This window comes from Selaginella moellendorffii, unplaced genomic scaffold (genome assembly GCF_000143415.4).
Source record: "Selaginella moellendorffii unplaced genomic scaffold, v1.0 SELMOscaffold_1, whole genome shotgun sequence".
NCBI lineage: Eukaryota > Viridiplantae > Streptophyta > Lycopodiopsida > Selaginellales > Selaginellaceae > Selaginella > Selaginella moellendorffii.
In genome coordinates this window covers 1,297,482-1,312,618 of record NW_003314262.1, presented here as the reverse complement: position 1 = coordinate 1,312,618, position 15,137 = coordinate 1,297,482, and the positions used below count along the sequence as shown (strand labels likewise).

The 15,137-nt window shown below is 50.5% G+C and overlaps 5 protein-coding genes and 2 long non-coding RNA genes across 8 annotated transcripts; 3 read left to right on the top strand and 4 right to left on the bottom strand.

Moving 5' to 3' along the window:
• The first annotated feature begins 480 nt into the window (after positions 1-480).
• On the top strand, positions 481-4,666 carry LOC9656916 (zinc finger protein BRUTUS). Its single transcript, XM_024679231.1, has 14 exons — positions 481-769; positions 828-1,040; positions 1,094-1,288; positions 1,344-1,606; positions 1,657-1,852; positions 1,899-2,067; positions 2,121-3,267; positions 3,322-3,522; positions 3,581-3,724; positions 3,775-4,012; positions 4,066-4,125; positions 4,177-4,248; positions 4,308-4,438; positions 4,501-4,666. Exons 1-13 carry the CDS (start codon positions 512-514, stop codon positions 4,407-4,409), a joined length of 3,258 nt encoding a protein of 1,085 aa, XP_024534999.1. The 5' UTR covers positions 481-511; the 3' UTR covers positions 4,410-4,438; positions 4,501-4,666.
• Positions 4,659-5,668, top strand: LOC112347812 (RING-H2 finger protein ATL64-like). The gene has a single exon (XM_024679269.1). It carries the CDS (start codon positions 4,684-4,686, stop codon positions 5,557-5,559), a length of 876 nt encoding a protein of 291 aa, XP_024535037.1. The 5' UTR covers positions 4,659-4,683; the 3' UTR covers positions 5,560-5,668.
• LOC112347808 lies at positions 5,586-7,778 on the bottom strand. The gene is made up of 6 exons (XM_024679258.1): positions 7,013-7,778; positions 6,542-6,960; positions 6,325-6,480; positions 6,185-6,260; positions 5,960-6,118; positions 5,586-5,902 (listed from the first exon to the last, which is right to left on the bottom strand). Exons 1-6 carry the CDS (start codon positions 7,742-7,744, stop codon positions 5,801-5,803), a joined length of 1,644 nt encoding a protein of 547 aa, XP_024535026.1. The 5' UTR covers positions 7,745-7,778; the 3' UTR covers positions 5,586-5,800.
• A 37-nt stretch (positions 7,779-7,815) lies between these two features.
• LOC112347814 lies at positions 7,816-8,820 on the bottom strand. Its single transcript, XM_024679280.1, has 3 exons — positions 8,733-8,820; positions 8,507-8,670; positions 7,816-8,452 (listed from the first exon to the last, which is right to left on the bottom strand). Exons 1-3 carry the CDS (start codon positions 8,761-8,763, stop codon positions 7,847-7,849), a joined length of 801 nt encoding a protein of 266 aa, XP_024535048.1. The 5' UTR covers positions 8,764-8,820; the 3' UTR covers positions 7,816-7,846.
• On the top strand, positions 8,636-9,976 carry LOC112347835. Of its 2 annotated transcripts, none has more exons than XR_002992873.1 (4): positions 8,636-8,679; positions 8,735-8,918; positions 8,995-9,213; positions 9,286-9,574. It is a non-coding gene; the product is annotated as an uncharacterized LOC112347835 (long non-coding RNA). The 2 variants fall into 2 exon arrangements; XR_002992874.1 differs by lacking the exon at positions 8,636-8,679 and adding an exon at positions 9,748-9,976 and having other exon boundaries at positions 8,817-8,918; positions 9,286-9,674.
• Positions 9,977-10,350: 374 nt separating this feature from the next.
• On the bottom strand, positions 10,351-12,852 carry LOC112347833. Its single transcript, XR_002992871.1, has 8 exons — positions 12,573-12,852; positions 12,311-12,505; positions 11,887-12,244; positions 11,512-11,835; positions 10,775-11,449; positions 10,676-10,721; positions 10,533-10,600; positions 10,351-10,462 (listed from the first exon to the last, which is right to left on the bottom strand). It is a non-coding gene; the product is annotated as an uncharacterized LOC112347833 (long non-coding RNA).
• A 603-nt stretch (positions 12,853-13,455) lies between these two features.
• Positions 13,456-15,122, bottom strand: LOC112347823. The gene is made up of 5 exons (XM_024679305.1): positions 15,084-15,122; positions 14,917-14,982; positions 13,896-14,831; positions 13,780-13,815; positions 13,456-13,718 (listed from the first exon to the last, which is right to left on the bottom strand). The coding sequence occupies exons 3-5, from the start codon at positions 14,235-14,237 to the stop codon at positions 13,581-13,583; spliced, it is 516 nt and encodes a 171-aa protein (XP_024535073.1). The 5' UTR covers positions 14,238-14,831; positions 14,917-14,982; positions 15,084-15,122; the 3' UTR covers positions 13,456-13,580.
• Positions 15,123-15,137: the final 15 nt, after the last annotated feature.

Below are 15,137 nucleotides of genomic sequence, written 5' to 3'. Positions count from 1 at the left end.
AAACTCAATCACTGGATCAGTATGCACGATGCAAGGATGACCAGCCAACACAAAAAGGCAAGAATTACTTAGATTAAGTGGATTCTCTGAAAAAGAAAATGTTATGGATGGTTCTTTCTTATCAAGGCTGTTACATTTGTCACTGATGACCTATGATTGAATGTGGTGTGGTCAACTCTATCTAACATTGAGAAATACTGAGGCACTTGTTTTTGGAAAGATCGAGCCAAGATCTTTCTCCCCAAGATCACTCCTTCTCCAAAGCACTTTTTTAATTTTTTTCCATATGGCCTTTCAATTCTTTCTTTGCTCTTTCTTTTATACTGGCTAGACCGCTGCCACGATGGATGCGAGGCAAAAGTGATCCAATGACATGAGCGGCGTTTTTCCGGTTGGCAGTCCACGTCATCCCCAGACCACGTGTTCTTGGTACATTGACCACACGCTCGCCTTGTGGTGACATTCATTCGTGGAATCCTCTAACCTAGCCCCGCAGGTAGTGTTCTTGGCGATGGCACTGGAGCTCGACGGTGCCGCCGGCAGCGATGAGAGCGCGATTCAGCAGCAGGATAGATCTTTCTCCAGGGAATCGCTGCCGCCGATGTTTGTGATCGTGTATTTCCACAAGGCTATTCGTCTGGAGCTGGAGCGCATCCACGAGACGGCAATGTCGATGGATAGGAGCAGCGGGCAGGATTTTAGATCCCTGGCGGAGAGGTACAATTTCTTGAGAGAAATCTACGAGCACCACAGCCAGGCGGAAGATGAGGTGATTGCTAAGGTGTGAGAATTGTCAATGTCGACTATACGTTTTTTTTTTTCTTCAGGTGATTCTTCCGGCTCTAGAATCTCGCGTCAAGAACGTCGCGCGCTCGTATTGCTTGGAGCATGTTGTGGAGAACGATCTACTCAACGAAATGTCCCAGCTTCTCTCCACACATTTGGGGGATCAAACCGATTCGTCGTGGCAGGAAATCATCTCTTGCACGGAAGCAGTGCAAAGAACAGTATGCCAGCACCTTTCGAAAGAAGAAGGCCAGGTAAGTAACTTTGGACAAAGTGTTTCTATACGGTTTTTCTACTTCTTTTCCAGGTCATTCCGCTGCTCATGCAGTACTATAATCGCGAAGAACAAGCTAGCCTTGTCTGGCAGTTTATGGGCAATATTCCTGTGAAGCTCATGGAGATCTTTCTTCCATGGCTTGCTTCCTCCTTGACTTTGGAAGAATGTAAACACATGGAACTTTGCTTTCGGGAAATCGTTCCAGCAGAAGAGCTTCTACAGGAGGTAAGATTTTGGTACGTAACACCCCAACTGCACAGTTTTGAACGAATGCATGTAGGTAATTACTGAATGGTTTAAACGGGACCACAGTAAATTCAGGCTGGGCGCCAACAGAGCTCCAAAGACCACTCCAAAACCTGCGAAGCAAGCTGGAACCGACGTCCGGTTTATCACGCGATCGCCACTCAACGATTTACTTCACTGGCATCAGGCTATAAAGCGCGAACTTCTTAACATAACTGAGGAGATCAAGGATTTGACGTCACTGGCAACCTTGAGCGAGCGAATGGAGTTTGTAAGTAAAGTATGGAGTTTTCACAGGTGTGTTTGTCCATGCTTGGTGAATAACAGAGCTGAATGTGTGTTTACAGTGCAGCTGAGGATAAGTTCGTGTTTCCTCCAATTGGCAAGAAACTTGATCATGCTGTACAAGACGAAGTGTGCAGTGAGGCTTTGAGAGTACTTGAAAATACTCTTAAAAACAACTGCAGCTCAACTGCTGTCATCACCCAGGCTGAGCTTTTACTTGATGCTGTTGAAGCACATTTCTCTATTGAAGAAACTGAGGTAACAATTCCTTCGGTTGTGTCGTTTCTCATTCATTCTTGAACAGTTCTTACCTCTTGCAAGTAAGCTTTTCAGCATTGACGAGCAGCGAACGTTGGTTTATGAAAGCCTCAAAACCATGCCTTTGGTTTTCTTGAGGCGAGTCCTTCCATGGATTGTTAACTGCGTTACTGCCAAGGAGGCGAAAGATATGCTTGTTAACATAAGACTGGCAGGTCTGTTTTATTTTCTAAAGCTTTTCTCGAGATTCAATGCGTTTTTTCTGCAGCACCTCAGGGTGACAGCATCCTGGTTGCTCTGCTGACGGGGTGGGCTTGCGAAAACCATTCGCATGTTTGGGATCTCTTAAAAAATGAGAGCCTAAAGGTTTCAGGAAAAAGGAGCTGTCAGTTGGCAGCCGACAGGCCTTCGAAGCTTTTCCGGAGTGAATTGAGCCTATTGTCCAAGTCACTGCAGCTGGAGCCTGATTTGAAAGGAAGCAAGCGGTCCACAGGGAAGCAGCAACTGAAACCAATCGACCAGATTTTCCAGTTTCACAAGGCAATAAGAAAAGATCTGGAGTATTTGGACGTAGAATCAGCGCGACTCTTGGACTGCACCGACGAGTTCCTGGGACAGTTTAGAGGAAGGTTCTACTTCTTATGGGGCCTGTATCGTGCTCACAGCAGTGCCGAAGACACCATTGTCTTCCCGGCACTGGAGGCAAAGGAGGCTCTACTCAACGTCAGCCACTCTTACATGATAGATCACAGGCAGGAAGAGGATCTCTTCAATGAGATTTCAGCGATTTTGTCAACATTTTCGAGCCTTGTCACCCAGTCTCAGGAGAAAACAGAAGGGGATGAAGCACACCAACACTTTCTTGCTGCAAAGCTGCAGCGCATGTGCAAGTCCATGCGCATTTGCCTCGGGAAGCACGTTGACAGGGAAGAGTCCGAGCTCTGGCCACTTTTCGACAAACACTTCTCAGTCCAAGAGCAAGACAAAGTGATGGCCAGGATAATAGGATCGACTGGTGCAGAAGTTATCCAAGCCATGCTACCGTGGGTGACAGCCGTTTTGACCGAAGAAGAGCGTAACTCGATGATGGAAACATGGGAACAGGCAACTCGAAACACTTTGTTTCAAGATTGGTTGAGTGCCTGGTGGACGGCGCCGTCGACATCGCGCCAACGATCTACAAAAGAGACTTCTGTATCTACAAAAGACTGCCTACAGTCTTTGGTCGAGTACTTTTCTGAAGGAAAGGATACAGGTGGTGACACTCGTGATGACTCTGAAACGTTCAAGCCCGGTTGGCCTGAAATTTTCAGGCTCAACCAGGAAGAACTGGAGGCCGCGGTTCGAAAGCTATCTACTGATGCGTCACTAGATCCTCGCCGCAAAGCTTACCTGATGCAGAACCTGATGACATGGTAAGCAAGTCATTAAATTACGCTTTCGACTGATCAAACCTTTTACACGAGCAGCCGTTGGATGGTTGCTCAGCAAAAGCTTCGCGATCAGCGATTGACGGATTCGGAACCGGCTCCAAGCTATGCTGACGAAGAAAACAAAGTTTTCGGCTGCAAGCACTACCGTAGGAACTGCAAGCTTCGGGCTGCCTGTTGTGGTAGCTTGTTCACTTGCAGGCTTTGCCACGATGAAGCCAGTGACCATACAATGGACAGGTACGCTTCTGGTCTTTATTTTCAATCGCCGAGGCATTTTTTTTTCTGATCTTGCCAGGTACCAGACCTCAGAGATGCTGTGCATGCAGTGTCTAAAGGTTCAGCCTGTTGGGCCAAACTGCACCACACCGTCGTGCAATCGTTTCTGCATGGCGCGGTATTACTGCCCCATCTGCAAGTTTTTCGACGACGACTCGAAAAGGTTTGTCCAATGACAGATTCTACTTGACAGGCTAAAACTTTAGTTTGCAGGAGCATTTATCATTGTCCTTTCTGCAACATTTGCAGAGTGGGATCTGGTTTAGGCCAGGAGTTTTTCCATTGCTTGGTATGCAACGGATGCATGTCCAAGACTCTGGAGCAGAGCCACATCTGCAGGGAGAAAGGAACAGAAACGGACTGTCCTATCTGCTGCGAGCAGATTTTTTCGTCGGTGCCCGACGTGAAGAGCCTTCCATGCGGGCATTATATGCACTCGTCATGCTTTTTGGTAAGTGCTCTTTTCCTCGTTTTTGTATCCTTTTACGCCGATGCTTCTTGTAGGCCTACAGCAGCAACCATTATACGTGCCCGATATGCTGCAAGACATTGGGCGACATGGGAGTAAGTATTTAAAGTGAAGTTTAGAGCTACGACTGATCGATCAAGTTTCAGCTATATTTTGGCTTGTTGGATGCTCTCATGGAGGCAGAGCAACTTCCAGAGGAGTACCGTGGCCGCAAAGAGGTGCAGTGCAATCTTCCAATCATTTCTCACGAGAGCTCATCTTTGCTGTCGAATTATAGACTATCTTTTGCAACGATTGCGAGCGGAAGGGAGAGGCCCAATTTCATTGGCTTTACCACAAGTGTGGCGCATGCGGCTCGTTCAACACGAAGACTATATAAACTTTCCTTTTTGTATCGACGTGCTGAAGGTAAGCGGCTTGATCTACGACTCCTTCCTTCGCTTCCTCGCTAATGCAAACACTTCCTCCAGAATTTGACTTTCCTCGAGTTTTCGGTCAAGTCAGCATGAACATGTAAGCCGGCCCTGGTAACGAGGGAACGAAGATGTGGAGAAGCAGGAGACGGAAGCTCGGAGGGTGTTTCTGGAGGAAGCTCTCCTCGCAATATATCCAAGGGCGGGCGCTAGCTTGCGACCAGATGCTTGAGTGCTGCGATGAGTTCCACAGGGGGGCCGCCGGGCGATTTCTCTCCAAACAGCTCCGCGAGGATCAATGCCACAATTGGCATAGCGGCATTCGTGGTGATCTTCGGCTGCGTGGCCTTCTTCATCACACTGGATCTGTGCCTCCGCGTGCTGTTGCGGCGGTACACGGGGATAATTCCGCTGGGGCAGCGGCAGCCAGGGACAGGAACTCACGTGAATCTGCTCAACAAAGGCCTGGACCAAGGCGTGATCGATTCGCTGCTACCAGCTTTCGTCTACGGCAAGGAAGGATATGTGGGGGCAACGACAGAGTGCGCGGTCTGCCTCTCCGAGTTTGAAGATGGCGAGCGAGGAAGGCTCCTCCCGAAATGCAACCATGCCTTCCACGCCGGCTGCATCGATATGTGGTTTCAGTCGCACGCGACGTGCCCAATCTGCCGGAGCCCAGTCGTGGACAATCCGGATGCGAGCTCCAGCGCTGGAGCTGCTACTGCTACTGCGACTGCGACTGCTACTATCACCATCAGCGAGAGCGAGAGCTCACGAGACAACACTCCAGCGAGTCCTATCCAGGTCGCTTCTTCGTCTTCTCTTTCCTCGGAGGCTCTAGCGGAGCTGCAAGGCTCCTCCTCTCATCCGGCTGCTCCAGTGGTTATCATCATCCCTCGAATGGAGGAGGATGGATCGAGCACCGGTGCTACCGATGGTGTGTCGTCTGCTCGATCGTCCTTCCACTCGGTGATCGACGTGAATAAGGAGCAGCAGCCAGAGCCCAAGTCGCCGGTTGTGGCTGCGACGACGATGGAGCGATTGCGGAGCCTGGGAAGAATTTTGAGCCGGCGAGACTTGGGGAGTAGCACGCAGCTTCCCAGTCCGCGGGTTTGAAAGGTTTTTTTTCTTGTTCTTGGAGCTTGAAAAGTTTTGTTCTTGTTCTTGGAACTTGTTTGTACATAAACATAGACAAAATTATTCTATGGAACATTCTTTTGATCAAAACTCTTCTAGAACTACCAAGCCTCACTTTTTTAGCTTGAATTCGACCATCTCTCGGTAACTTGATTTGATGACTCCTTCCAGCCACGAACATTGGGCTTCCTAGATTTCACTAAATCCGCCTATGTACAAGTCATACCTCGCGGATGTTCATGTGCCACGAGAGCGTTCCACCCTGCTCCCCGACCAGTTTCAACGCCTTGTTCGAGTGCCCGTTTATAAATCTCTTCGTGACCTGCAAGGAAAAAGGAATTGCGTGCCTGAGTTTTTCAAGACGAGCAGCAGCGAGTACCTGGGTGCAACCAAAGAGCCCGAGCTCCACGAGATTGGGACAGGAGTCCGCCAGGAATCCAAACCCGTCCTCGGTCGCCCTGCGGCAAAAGGACGCATTTAGTGTTTCTAGTGTCCGGCTTGCGTGCTTTGCAAGAGCCACTAGCGTCCGGTCGCCAGCCTGAGAAAGAAAGTGACGCAGTGAGGTTTAGAGAAGCTTGGATCGCTTCATAAATGATCGACGTGCCTTTTTCACGCTTGCGATGGACAGGTTGCGCAGTGAGCTTCCAGCGGCCGCGACAAAGTCCGCCAGTACCTCATCACTGAGAAAAAAAACAAAACAAAACTTGTGTAAGTAAGAGATGAGAAGAAGGGCAGCAAAGATACCTGAAGTCGCCTCCGTCCAACGATAACTTACAAAGTGTCTTACAGCCTTCTGTAAGATGGTGTAAGGTGACGTCTGTAAGCTCCAAGCCTTCTAAGTGCAAGCTTTTCAAAGTAGAACCGCAAGCTGCGACAGCCGCCATGCCGTGGTCCGTAACGCTGCACAAAACAATCCCGCGGATCTCAGTCAGAAGCAAAAGCAGCAAAGACGGTTGCTTACCTGCAATGCGAGATATTGAGCTCTTCCAGTTTCAGCCCCCTAGCCACCATGAGCTCACTCAGCACTTCGTCGGTGACTTCTTTCACGCTGGCGAGAGAAAGAACCGTGAGCTCGGGCAGCCTCAAAAGGGAAGGCAAAACTTTTCTCCCAATAATCCCATCACATCCTTCCAGTGAAAGGCTCTGGAGGAAAGGCCCGTGAAAGGTTGCTAGCTCCTGGACGGACGACTCGGTAATACAGCAGCACTCGACAAGCTCCACGTCTCTCAGACCTCTGGTGGCTGATTGTATTAGTGCGCGCAGTCCCGAGTCTGACACGCGATAGTTCCCATGCAGCCGAAGCTTCCTCAGCTTTGGAAACGCGAATCTCAGTAGCATTTGGTCGGAGAGAGCTCGGCCACAAAACCCGAGCTCCAAAGCCTGGAAATTAAAAAAAAAAAAAGCTTGGAGAGAGAGAGGGAAGGAGACAAACCTGCACTTCATCGAGGGAAGAGTTCTCCATCAGCTCGGTGAACTCCTTCTCCGGGATTTTGCTGCAATCCGGGAGCAAGATCTGCGAGAGAGGTCCTGCCATGATTATCTGGGCTGCCTTTGGAGTGATCTTCCCAAGCTCGTATAGCTTGGACGTAATGCAACACTTTAAGGCCTCCGGCACCCCTTCCAAGGACTCGACGTGATCGATCTTCTGGCAGAGAAGCTCGATACACATAGAGAACAGAGACGGAGGCGCGCCAGGCAAATCCACGTCGGGAGAAGAGCCCCTCGATGGTTCCCACTCGATGATCTTAGGAGGCGGCGGTTCGACCGGCTTGGGAGCTTCCGCAAGATCATCGTCCATGAAATCCTCGTCGCCGTCAATCTGTGCCTGCCTGTGTGGCTGCCTCGCCCTGGAGAAGAGCTCTTCCTTGTTGTTGGCGCTGTAGCGAGCATAGAACGCGGCCCTGTGCCGAGCGGTGGTGAGATTCTTGGCCTTGAGCCTAATCCTCGTCTCGCGCCCGCTATCGAGATCCATCGCCGGCTCCAGCTCCGGCTCTGGCACTGGCGGCTGCTCCTCGATTTCCATGGCCTCGGCCTCCGATTCGGATTCCACCGTCACTTTGGCCTTACCTTTCCTTCTAGTCCTGGCTTGATCGTCGGAGGAAGCATCGCTCTCCTGCGCGGTGGCGCGGCGCAGGACGGCGCGACGGCGTCTCCGGAGCTCCATCGCTCGCAAGAACCCTAAAATATCGGTCCCTTAGAAATCAAAGCACTTGGAATGGGAAGCTTGTCAAAGAAGAGCAAAGCGCGGGAACCGTTCGATCCTAGGTCACGATGTTACGTACAATGGGCCACTTGTCCACTTTCTTGGCGGGCCGTTCGTACAGTGGTGTAATGGGACGTAGGGCGAGGCAGCGTCTTGCTTGGCGCTGCAAGAGATGGCGGCCAGGGGGCCGGATTGGCCTCGCGAATCAATGCTGCTACTCCAGTTCCTGTGCCACGGTCGTGGATTCTCGCGATTTCCATCAGTGTAGAGCGGCAGTGGGCCGGAGGCGCTGGATTTCTTCCTCCGGGGCGCATTCTCGGAAATCTTGATCTTGTCGTGGTGATTTCGCGAGGAGCTCTGGATCTTGGCGCCGGCGTGGTGACTCCGCGAGGATTTGTGGCCGCTGCGCCAGAGTAGGAGCAGCGGATCGATCCAGGACCAGGATTTCGTCCTCTTTTTCTTGGCGGGGGATTGCTGGCGCCGGCTGTGATCGTCGAGAATAGGAGGGGGCACGAAGTAGACCTTGGCTGTCCGCTGGTACTTTCCATTGCTCGTGCTCTGCTTGGAAGATTTTGGATGGTGTTCTTGGTGGTTCTTGCCGTCCTCGTGGATCGCTCTCTTGTTGGATGCGGCTGCTTGCTTGGCGTAGCTCCGAGCTTCCTCTAGCACCTGTGAGGATCGCAGCTCTCCAGATTTGTTCCACATCGAGGACCAATCTCTTACCTGGGCGTAGTCGGCTTCCGGATCGAAGAGGAGCTCCTCCAGGCACGCGGCTTCGATGCTGTGGAGCACAAGAGGAGGAGGGGGAGGAAGAGGAGAAGGATGGCGCTCCATCTCCTCGACTTCTTCCTCATCAAGAGTTACTCGATCCTTGGCAGCTCTCTTCGCTGCAAATGGTAAAATCTATCAACACTTTTCTTCCAGAGCTGCGCTACACTGACTGACTTACAGGTGCTGGAGCTCCACAGGAAAGCACCCATGATCGTCGCAGCCGCATAAAAAACGAAGAAGGGATGAATCTATCTCTCCTCTTCTTCGATCCGGCGAGGATAGATTCAAGACCTCTGTGTGTCTGGACCACCTCGAAGCTGCAAACCGCAGGAACAACAGTGACCTCTGCATTGGATTCACAGAAGTGAGTTTTTCTTCTTTTCTTTTTCCTTTTTTTCTCTACAGCATTGATCGGCTTACCAGTGTGTGTGCGTTGCCAGGGGTGTTTCAGGAGGATTGATGGCCTCTTTTGTTCCTTCTCCAAGCCCTGCTCGTGAAACAAAAGTGGAGAAAGCGATGCATGCGTGCTAAGACGCGAGGAGCAAAAACTAAAACCGAGGATCCCAGCAGTGGTCAACCCTCGACTTAAATACAAGAAGCTCTCGGCTAGCTCCCGGACACTGTAGCAGACTCGGACAGCTTTTCCTTCCGAGACTCAGGTGCGGCGCCTCTGCACAAGCTTTGCAAATTCTGTTCTTTATTTTTTTACTCTTCTTTACTGGCTGGCCCAGCTTTTCAAACGGGGGAGCGAGAGGGAGCAAGCGAGAGCTCCGATCCGATCACCGCACCGCAAAGGCACCCGTGATTTTTTTCTTGGCGTTACGTAGAATCGCTTTTGGTCTGCCACCGCTTTTCCAAAGAGGTACCTTTAATTCCTTTATTTGTTTGGCTCTGGGGGAGTATCATGGGAGCACGTTTGGCTTCTGTCTGGCTAGAAAAATTTAGAAGCTTTCATCCTTAAACCGACTCAAAGCTTGACTTTGATGTGGTTTTCCAGGTATAAAAAGATTATCCTCGCAACTCGGGATCAAAGTGTGCTCGTTTTCCCGTAGGAATGATGTCGTGTTTGACAATGTAGGTGGTACGCATGGGAAGAACTTGTATGAGCAGTAGTAGCGAGGTGTGTAAGGAAAAGTTTCTTTCTTCGTTAACTAAAACCTCTGAGAAAAGATTTACAAAGCTCACATTTGCAGTATGCTGCCGACGGCCGTGAATCTTGTACCCGTCCATGAACTCGAGAGTCAGCCGGCAACAAGTGTTCCCCGAGTTTTCGAGAATGATGTGCTCCAGTCCGGTGATCTCGCAGAACTCCACCGCTTGCAGGGACCATCGGCATCAAGCTGCTTGGTGTCTAAGTAGTCTTGATGTCCCTGCAATCACCAGTTTCAATTCAAACATAATTCAAGACTAGCTCGTTGGATCTCTTCCCTGTCGGAAGTACACCACCTCTGTCAAGAGTCATCAGGACACGTCGGTCGCGTCCCAAACCTGTGCAAACAATTGCTAGAAATATAACTTTTAATGCTTACCCTGGCAAGCTCGTCCGAACTCCCAGTGACGAAATATGATCCATTCCCATTGGGGGCGTCCCATTCCTGGAGAAGAATCCATGGTACCTCCGGGGCATGTAGGAGCTCGTTCCAGAGCTGGCCAGTGGCTCTCTCGCAAGGGCCGCTCCACAGGAAATGCATGATAAGGATATGGAGATCACCTCGATGATAAGCTCCAACATCAGATCGTACAGCCACCATGTTTCAGGTTGAGTCTGCACGAGCCGTCAGCTAAGCTGCATGTACTTGAAGACAGAAAACTTGAAAGGTTCGATTGAATGTGTTCCGTTATCATACAAAGCAATTGAAGTGTACCCAGAAATCCCGGTCTGCTGAATAAATAGTTACACTGATCCACCTACAAGAAAGTACTATTAGACACTGCCAAGCCACGTTCATGTCTATGTTCTTGCCCGGAAAAGACTTACTATCAGAAGCTCAAGACATGAGCCTTTTTATTTCGAGGAGACGAAGACCCGAATCAGAAAAAATTTTCCTGTCAAAAAACAGAACAGTTGGTCGTTTCTATGAATCAACTACTGATCACATGGTCAGCAGCAGCGCCACTTACCAACCACTGTGCGGTTTGCACACGACTGGATCAAGCCATTCAAACTCTGATAAAATATTTTCAAAAGACGCACAAAATCAGAATTTCACAAATGCTTACCAGATAGAGCCTTGTAGAACAGTCGTTCATTGCTTGACTGTGGGCTGCAGCTGCCTCAGCTTGCAGGGCATCTCGCATCATCGTCCCATCAGCCCTCACCACTCCATGCAAGGCACCAAAATCCTGTATCACTGCAGTATGAATTGCACCAGTTGCACTTGCAGAAGCAAGACTGTGCAGTAGCTATTACTAGCATCAAGCAGGATTGCACATCATGCACACTACTCGCACATCATGCTTGACGCTGGCAATAGCTACTCCCAAATCATGCTTGAGGCTGGAAAAATCCTGCTTCAGGTTGGTAGTAGCTGCTATGAAGTCCTGTTTGAGGAAGTCCTGTTTGAGGATGGAGGTAGCTACTCCAAAGTTCTAGTTAAGCCTGAAAAGGTCCTCCTTGAGAGCTCTATGGAAAGCTTGCAGATCCTCCTTCACTACTCCCCTGATTGAAGAAGCCATGGTGATGACGCTCTTGGTGATGAGGTTAGGTCGGTAATGAGCGGCAATGCAAACTACCGTAGTGAAAGTACAAACACCCATGGTGATTGCCACAATCACACTCACGTTCACATCCATTCTGATGGGCACAAAACCAGAATAATCAAAACCACCTACTCACCTGAGCGGAGCTGGAGCGCTAGGGTTGCTGGAGCTGAAAATGAGACCTTGCCTGGCGCTCTGGAAGGCAATGCAGCTAAACGAAATCAGCAAGAGGAAGGGATTCGTGCTCATCAAAGAACCTGCTATCTCTGCTTGAAACCCTTTTAGGGCAACGCCGACTATTAGCAGCATTCTCCCTGAAAAATCCTATCAAGCCCACTCAAAGAAACGCGATTTTTTTATTTGCAGGTAGACGAGCAGCAGGTACCTGGGTGCAACGCAACCAAAGAGTCTGAGCTCCACGAGATTGGGACAAGGAATCCAAACCCGCCCTCGGTCGCTCTGCGGCAAAAGAACGCACTAGCTTGGATCGCTTTGATCGACGTGCCTTTTTCACGCTTGTGGTGGACAGGTTGCGCAGCGAGCTTCCAGCGGCCATGACGAAGTCCGCCAGTACCTCGTCACTGAAAAGGAAACAAAACTTGTGGAAGTAAGAAAAGGCAGCAAAGATTCACCTGAAGTCAAACGATGGTGTCCTTATTGAGCTCTTCCAGTGTCGGCCCCCTAGCCACCATGAGCTCACTTAGCAATTTGTCGGTTCACGCTCGCGAGAGAAAGGAACGTCAGCTCGAGAAGCTTCAAAATGCCAAGAATCGCATCGCATATCGCCCGTGAAAGGTTGCTAGCTCCTGGACGGACGCCTCGGTGAGATACGTCCCTCAAACCTCTGGTGGCAGATCGTATCAGTGCCCGCACTTCCGAGTCTAACAGCCGATAGTTCCCATGCAGCCGGAGCTTTCTCAGCTGTGGAAACGCAAATCTCTGCAGCATTTGGTCGGAGAGTGCTCGGCCACAGAACCCGAGCTCCAAAGCCTGAAAGAAAAAAAGTTATACATTGTAAACGGGTAGAGAGAGAGAGAGAGAGAGAGAGCGAGCAACCTGGACTCCATCGAGGGGAGAGTTTTCCATCAACTCCTGGGATGAAGATCCGCGTGAGAGGTCCTGCCAGGATTATCTGCACTGCCTTGGGACAAGCTCGTATAGCTTGGACGTAATGCACGGCTTTAAAGCCTCCGGCACCCCTTCCAAGGACTCGACGTGATCGATCTTCTGGCAGAGAAGCTCGATTAGCAGCTTATACCACGCGAAGAAAGTGTGAGAATTCTTGCAAGCTTTGCTCGTCCTGGCTATGGAAGCTTACCAGTCATAGTCGTTCTTCTCCGGCTCCAAGCCTAGCAGATCGTTAGGGCTCTTCTGCTGCAATCCCGGAGCACAGATTGACGGCGACGAGGATTTCATGGGCGATGATCTTGCGGAAGCGCGTGGAGCCGCCGCCTCCAAAGATCATCGAGTGGCGTGTTGTCGGCGCTGTAGGCATAGAACGCGCCCTGTGCCGAGCTCGGCCTCCGATTCGGATTCCACCGCCTTACGTTTCCTACGCATCGCTCTCCTGCGCGGTGGCGCGGCGCACGACGGCCTCTCCGTCGCAAGAACCCTAAAATATCGGGGCACCAGACGTCGGGTGTTCGATCCTCGGTCACGAGGTTACGTACCATGGGCCACTTGTGCACTTTCCGTTCGTACAGTGGTGTGCGTCTTTGCTTGGGAAGCGCGCTACCGGATTGGCCGCGCGAATCCATGCTGCTGCGTGGATTCTCGGTGTAGAGCGGCAGTGGGCAGGCGGGCGCACGACGATCACGACCTCTTACCTGATAGTGGGCTTCCGGATCGAAGACTCCAGGCACGGCGTGGCTTCGATGCTATGGAGCACAAGAGGAGAAGGATGGCGCTCCATCTCTCTTCGCTGCAAAAATGGTAAAGTCTATCAACACTTTCTTCCAGTGTGACTTACAGGTGTTGGAGCTCCCCAGCCGCATGAAGGGATGAATCTATCTCTCCTCTCCTTCGATCCACCTCGAAGCTGCAAACCGCATGCATTGGATTCACAGTGAGTTTTTCCCAAGCCCTGCTCGTGAAACAAAAGTATGCATGCGTGCTAATTCCTTTCCAGAAGAAGCTCCGACCCGATCACCCCACCGCATGTTTGGCTCTGAGAGAGTACCCGTTTGGCTTCTATCTGGCTAGAAAGAATTAGAAGCTTTCATCCTTAAACCGACTCAAAGCTTGACTTTGATGTGGTTTTCCAGGTACAAATCGGTGTGCTCGTTTTCTCGTAGGAATGATCTCGTGTTTGACCTCGAGAAAATTCTTACAAAGCTGACATTTGCAGTGCCTCAGCCGCGCTGTTTCCCAACACCATCAGTATCCTAATATCGTGTGACAACGACAACACGCTACGGTAGTCTAGCCGCTCGCGAATCACGTCCATGGAGATGGTAGCGCAATCCTGCATAGTTTATAAGCTTTTAGCTTCTTTCTCAATCGCAAAAGAGATTTTTCCAACTTGCCTGTCTACAAAATCCGGCTTGCTCACAGCACTCGTCCTGCGAAAAGCAAAAGCTCGTCAAGCCAAGAGCAAAACCAAAACTCCTCCGAGTCTATGATCGATCACACTAAAACAAACCTGTTGGTTGGGGCGGAGCACCTCGTCACGATGTCGAGCAGCTCGCCTTGTCCTGCTCGATCTGTGGCGGCTCCCAAGTTCAAGGATTCTCAACGTCGTGAAGCTCCCAGTCGTCGATGGCTCGTCCTGCTGTATGGAAACTCGGGCGACTTTGCCTTCACCTGAGTTATCGTCCCTTCCCACCAGCGACCACCTTCTTCCTCGTCCGACCTCCACTTGTCCCGACTGGACCAGTTCCTGGCCAAGGAGGCCTCGGTTTCTCTCCGCTATAAAGTCGGCGTAGTCTGTCAGCTCCGGCAAGTCGACGCTGAAGCTGCTGCCGCGAATCCTGTACCCGTCCATGAACTCGAGAGTCAGCCGGCAACAAGTGTTCCCCGACACTTTCCAGTCCTATCGGAAGTACACCACCTCATCACCATACTGTGGAATGTAGCGCGTCCGCTCCACCTCTGTCAAGAGTAACCAGGACACGTTGCTCGGTGCTGAGGTTTCTCTTCATGGAAATCCTTGTACCTCGACCCAACGTTCTTCTGCAGCTTCACTTTCAGTCTGCTCGAAGTTCTTCTTTCGGGCTTTCGGCGTCCATCGTCGTCGCTGCTTCCATCCCAGTCCGACGAGCTAGCTTCCCAGTGTGAAGGACGGCCGACGTTTCTCCTGCGTCTTGTGCACCTGCTGTTGGAGAGACTAACCACGCGACCCTACGCCAGCCGTGTACTTCGCCTGCGGCCACCTGAAGCGTGCTCGTCGGCTTCATAAGGCTCACTCTTAGTCGCAAGTTTGCGAGGCCGTAGACGGCGTTGTTCACTTCATTTGTATATCGTCCACGTCCAGGTTGCTCTTCCTCGGGCCTGTAAGCATCCTCTAAGAAGTCACCAGCTTACTTGCATCGCACAAGAGATCCTGAAGATTCCTTTAATGAGGAGGCAACTGAGTTTCCTGTAAAAGAAAGATACTCAGTTTTTGCAAGAACAATACCGGAAAAGAACAACACTCAGGACTAAAACTAAATAAAAGCACTTACATAATTTTATTTACCTGATCGAGAACGTTTCCATGAGTATCTCGGCTGATAATCTCCAAGAAAAAACTAGAAAAAACATAAATAATAAATAATAAATGCAAAAACAACAAGCTATTGGATGAAAGATAAAAAGCAAAATCTTCCTGATACCCGATCGTATTACGCACCTTCGTCGTCTTGACTACCAACGAGGTTCCATCCCCGAAAATTAGCAAACGTGA

Excerpts from the sequence above, each read along its gene's own strand:
- LOC9656916 (XM_024679231.1), top strand. The coding sequence starts at position 512 with ATGGCACTGGAGCTCGACGGTGCCGCCGGCAGCGATGAGAGCGCGATT. Across the intron at positions 3,725-3,774 it reads TTCGACGACGACTCGAAAAG|GAGCATTTATCATTGTCCTT; the intron begins GTTTGTCCAATG and ends TTTAGTTTGCAG. Across the intron at positions 4,249-4,307 it reads AGTACCGTGGCCGCAAAGAG|ACTATCTTTTGCAACGATTG; the intron begins GTGCAGTGCAAT and ends GTCGAATTATAG.
- LOC112347812 (XM_024679269.1), top strand. The coding sequence starts at position 4,684 with ATGAGTTCCACAGGGGGGCCGCCGGGCGATTTCTCTCCAAACAGCTCC.
- LOC112347808 (XM_024679258.1), bottom strand. The coding sequence starts at position 7,744 with ATGGAGCTCCGGAGACGCCGTCGCGCCGTCCTGCGCCGCGCCACCGCG. Across the intron at positions 6,119-6,184 it reads CCATCGCAAGCGTGAAAAAG|GCTGGCGACCGGACGCTAGT; the intron begins GCACGTCGATCA and ends TTTCTTTCTCAG. Across the intron at positions 5,903-5,959 it reads GGCTCTTTGGTTGCACCCAG|GTCACGAAGAGATTTATAAA; the intron begins GTACTCGCTGCT and ends TTTTCCTTGCAG.
- LOC112347814 (XM_024679280.1), bottom strand. The coding sequence starts at position 8,763 with ATGGGTGCTTTCCTGTGGAGCTCCAGCACCT. Across the intron at positions 8,671-8,732 it reads CCTGTGGAGCTCCAGCACCT|CGAAGAGAGCTGCCAAGGAT; the intron begins GTAAGTCAGTCA and ends TACCATTTGCAG. Across the intron at positions 8,453-8,506 it reads CGGAAGCCGACTACGCCCAG|GTGCTAGAGGAAGCTCGGAG; the intron begins GTAAGAGATTGG and ends CGATCCTCACAG.
- LOC112347823 (XM_024679305.1), bottom strand. The coding sequence starts at position 14,237 with ATGGACGGGTACAGGATTCGCGGCAGCAGCTTCAGCGTCGACTTGCCG. Across the intron at positions 13,816-13,895 it reads TGCTCCGCCCCAACCAACAG|GACGAGTGCTGTGAGCAAGC; the intron begins GTTTGTTTTAGT and ends TGCTTTTCGCAG. Across the intron at positions 13,719-13,779 it reads AAGCCGGATTTTGTAGACAG|GATTGCGCTACCATCTCCAT; the intron begins GCAAGTTGGAAA and ends TAAACTATGCAG.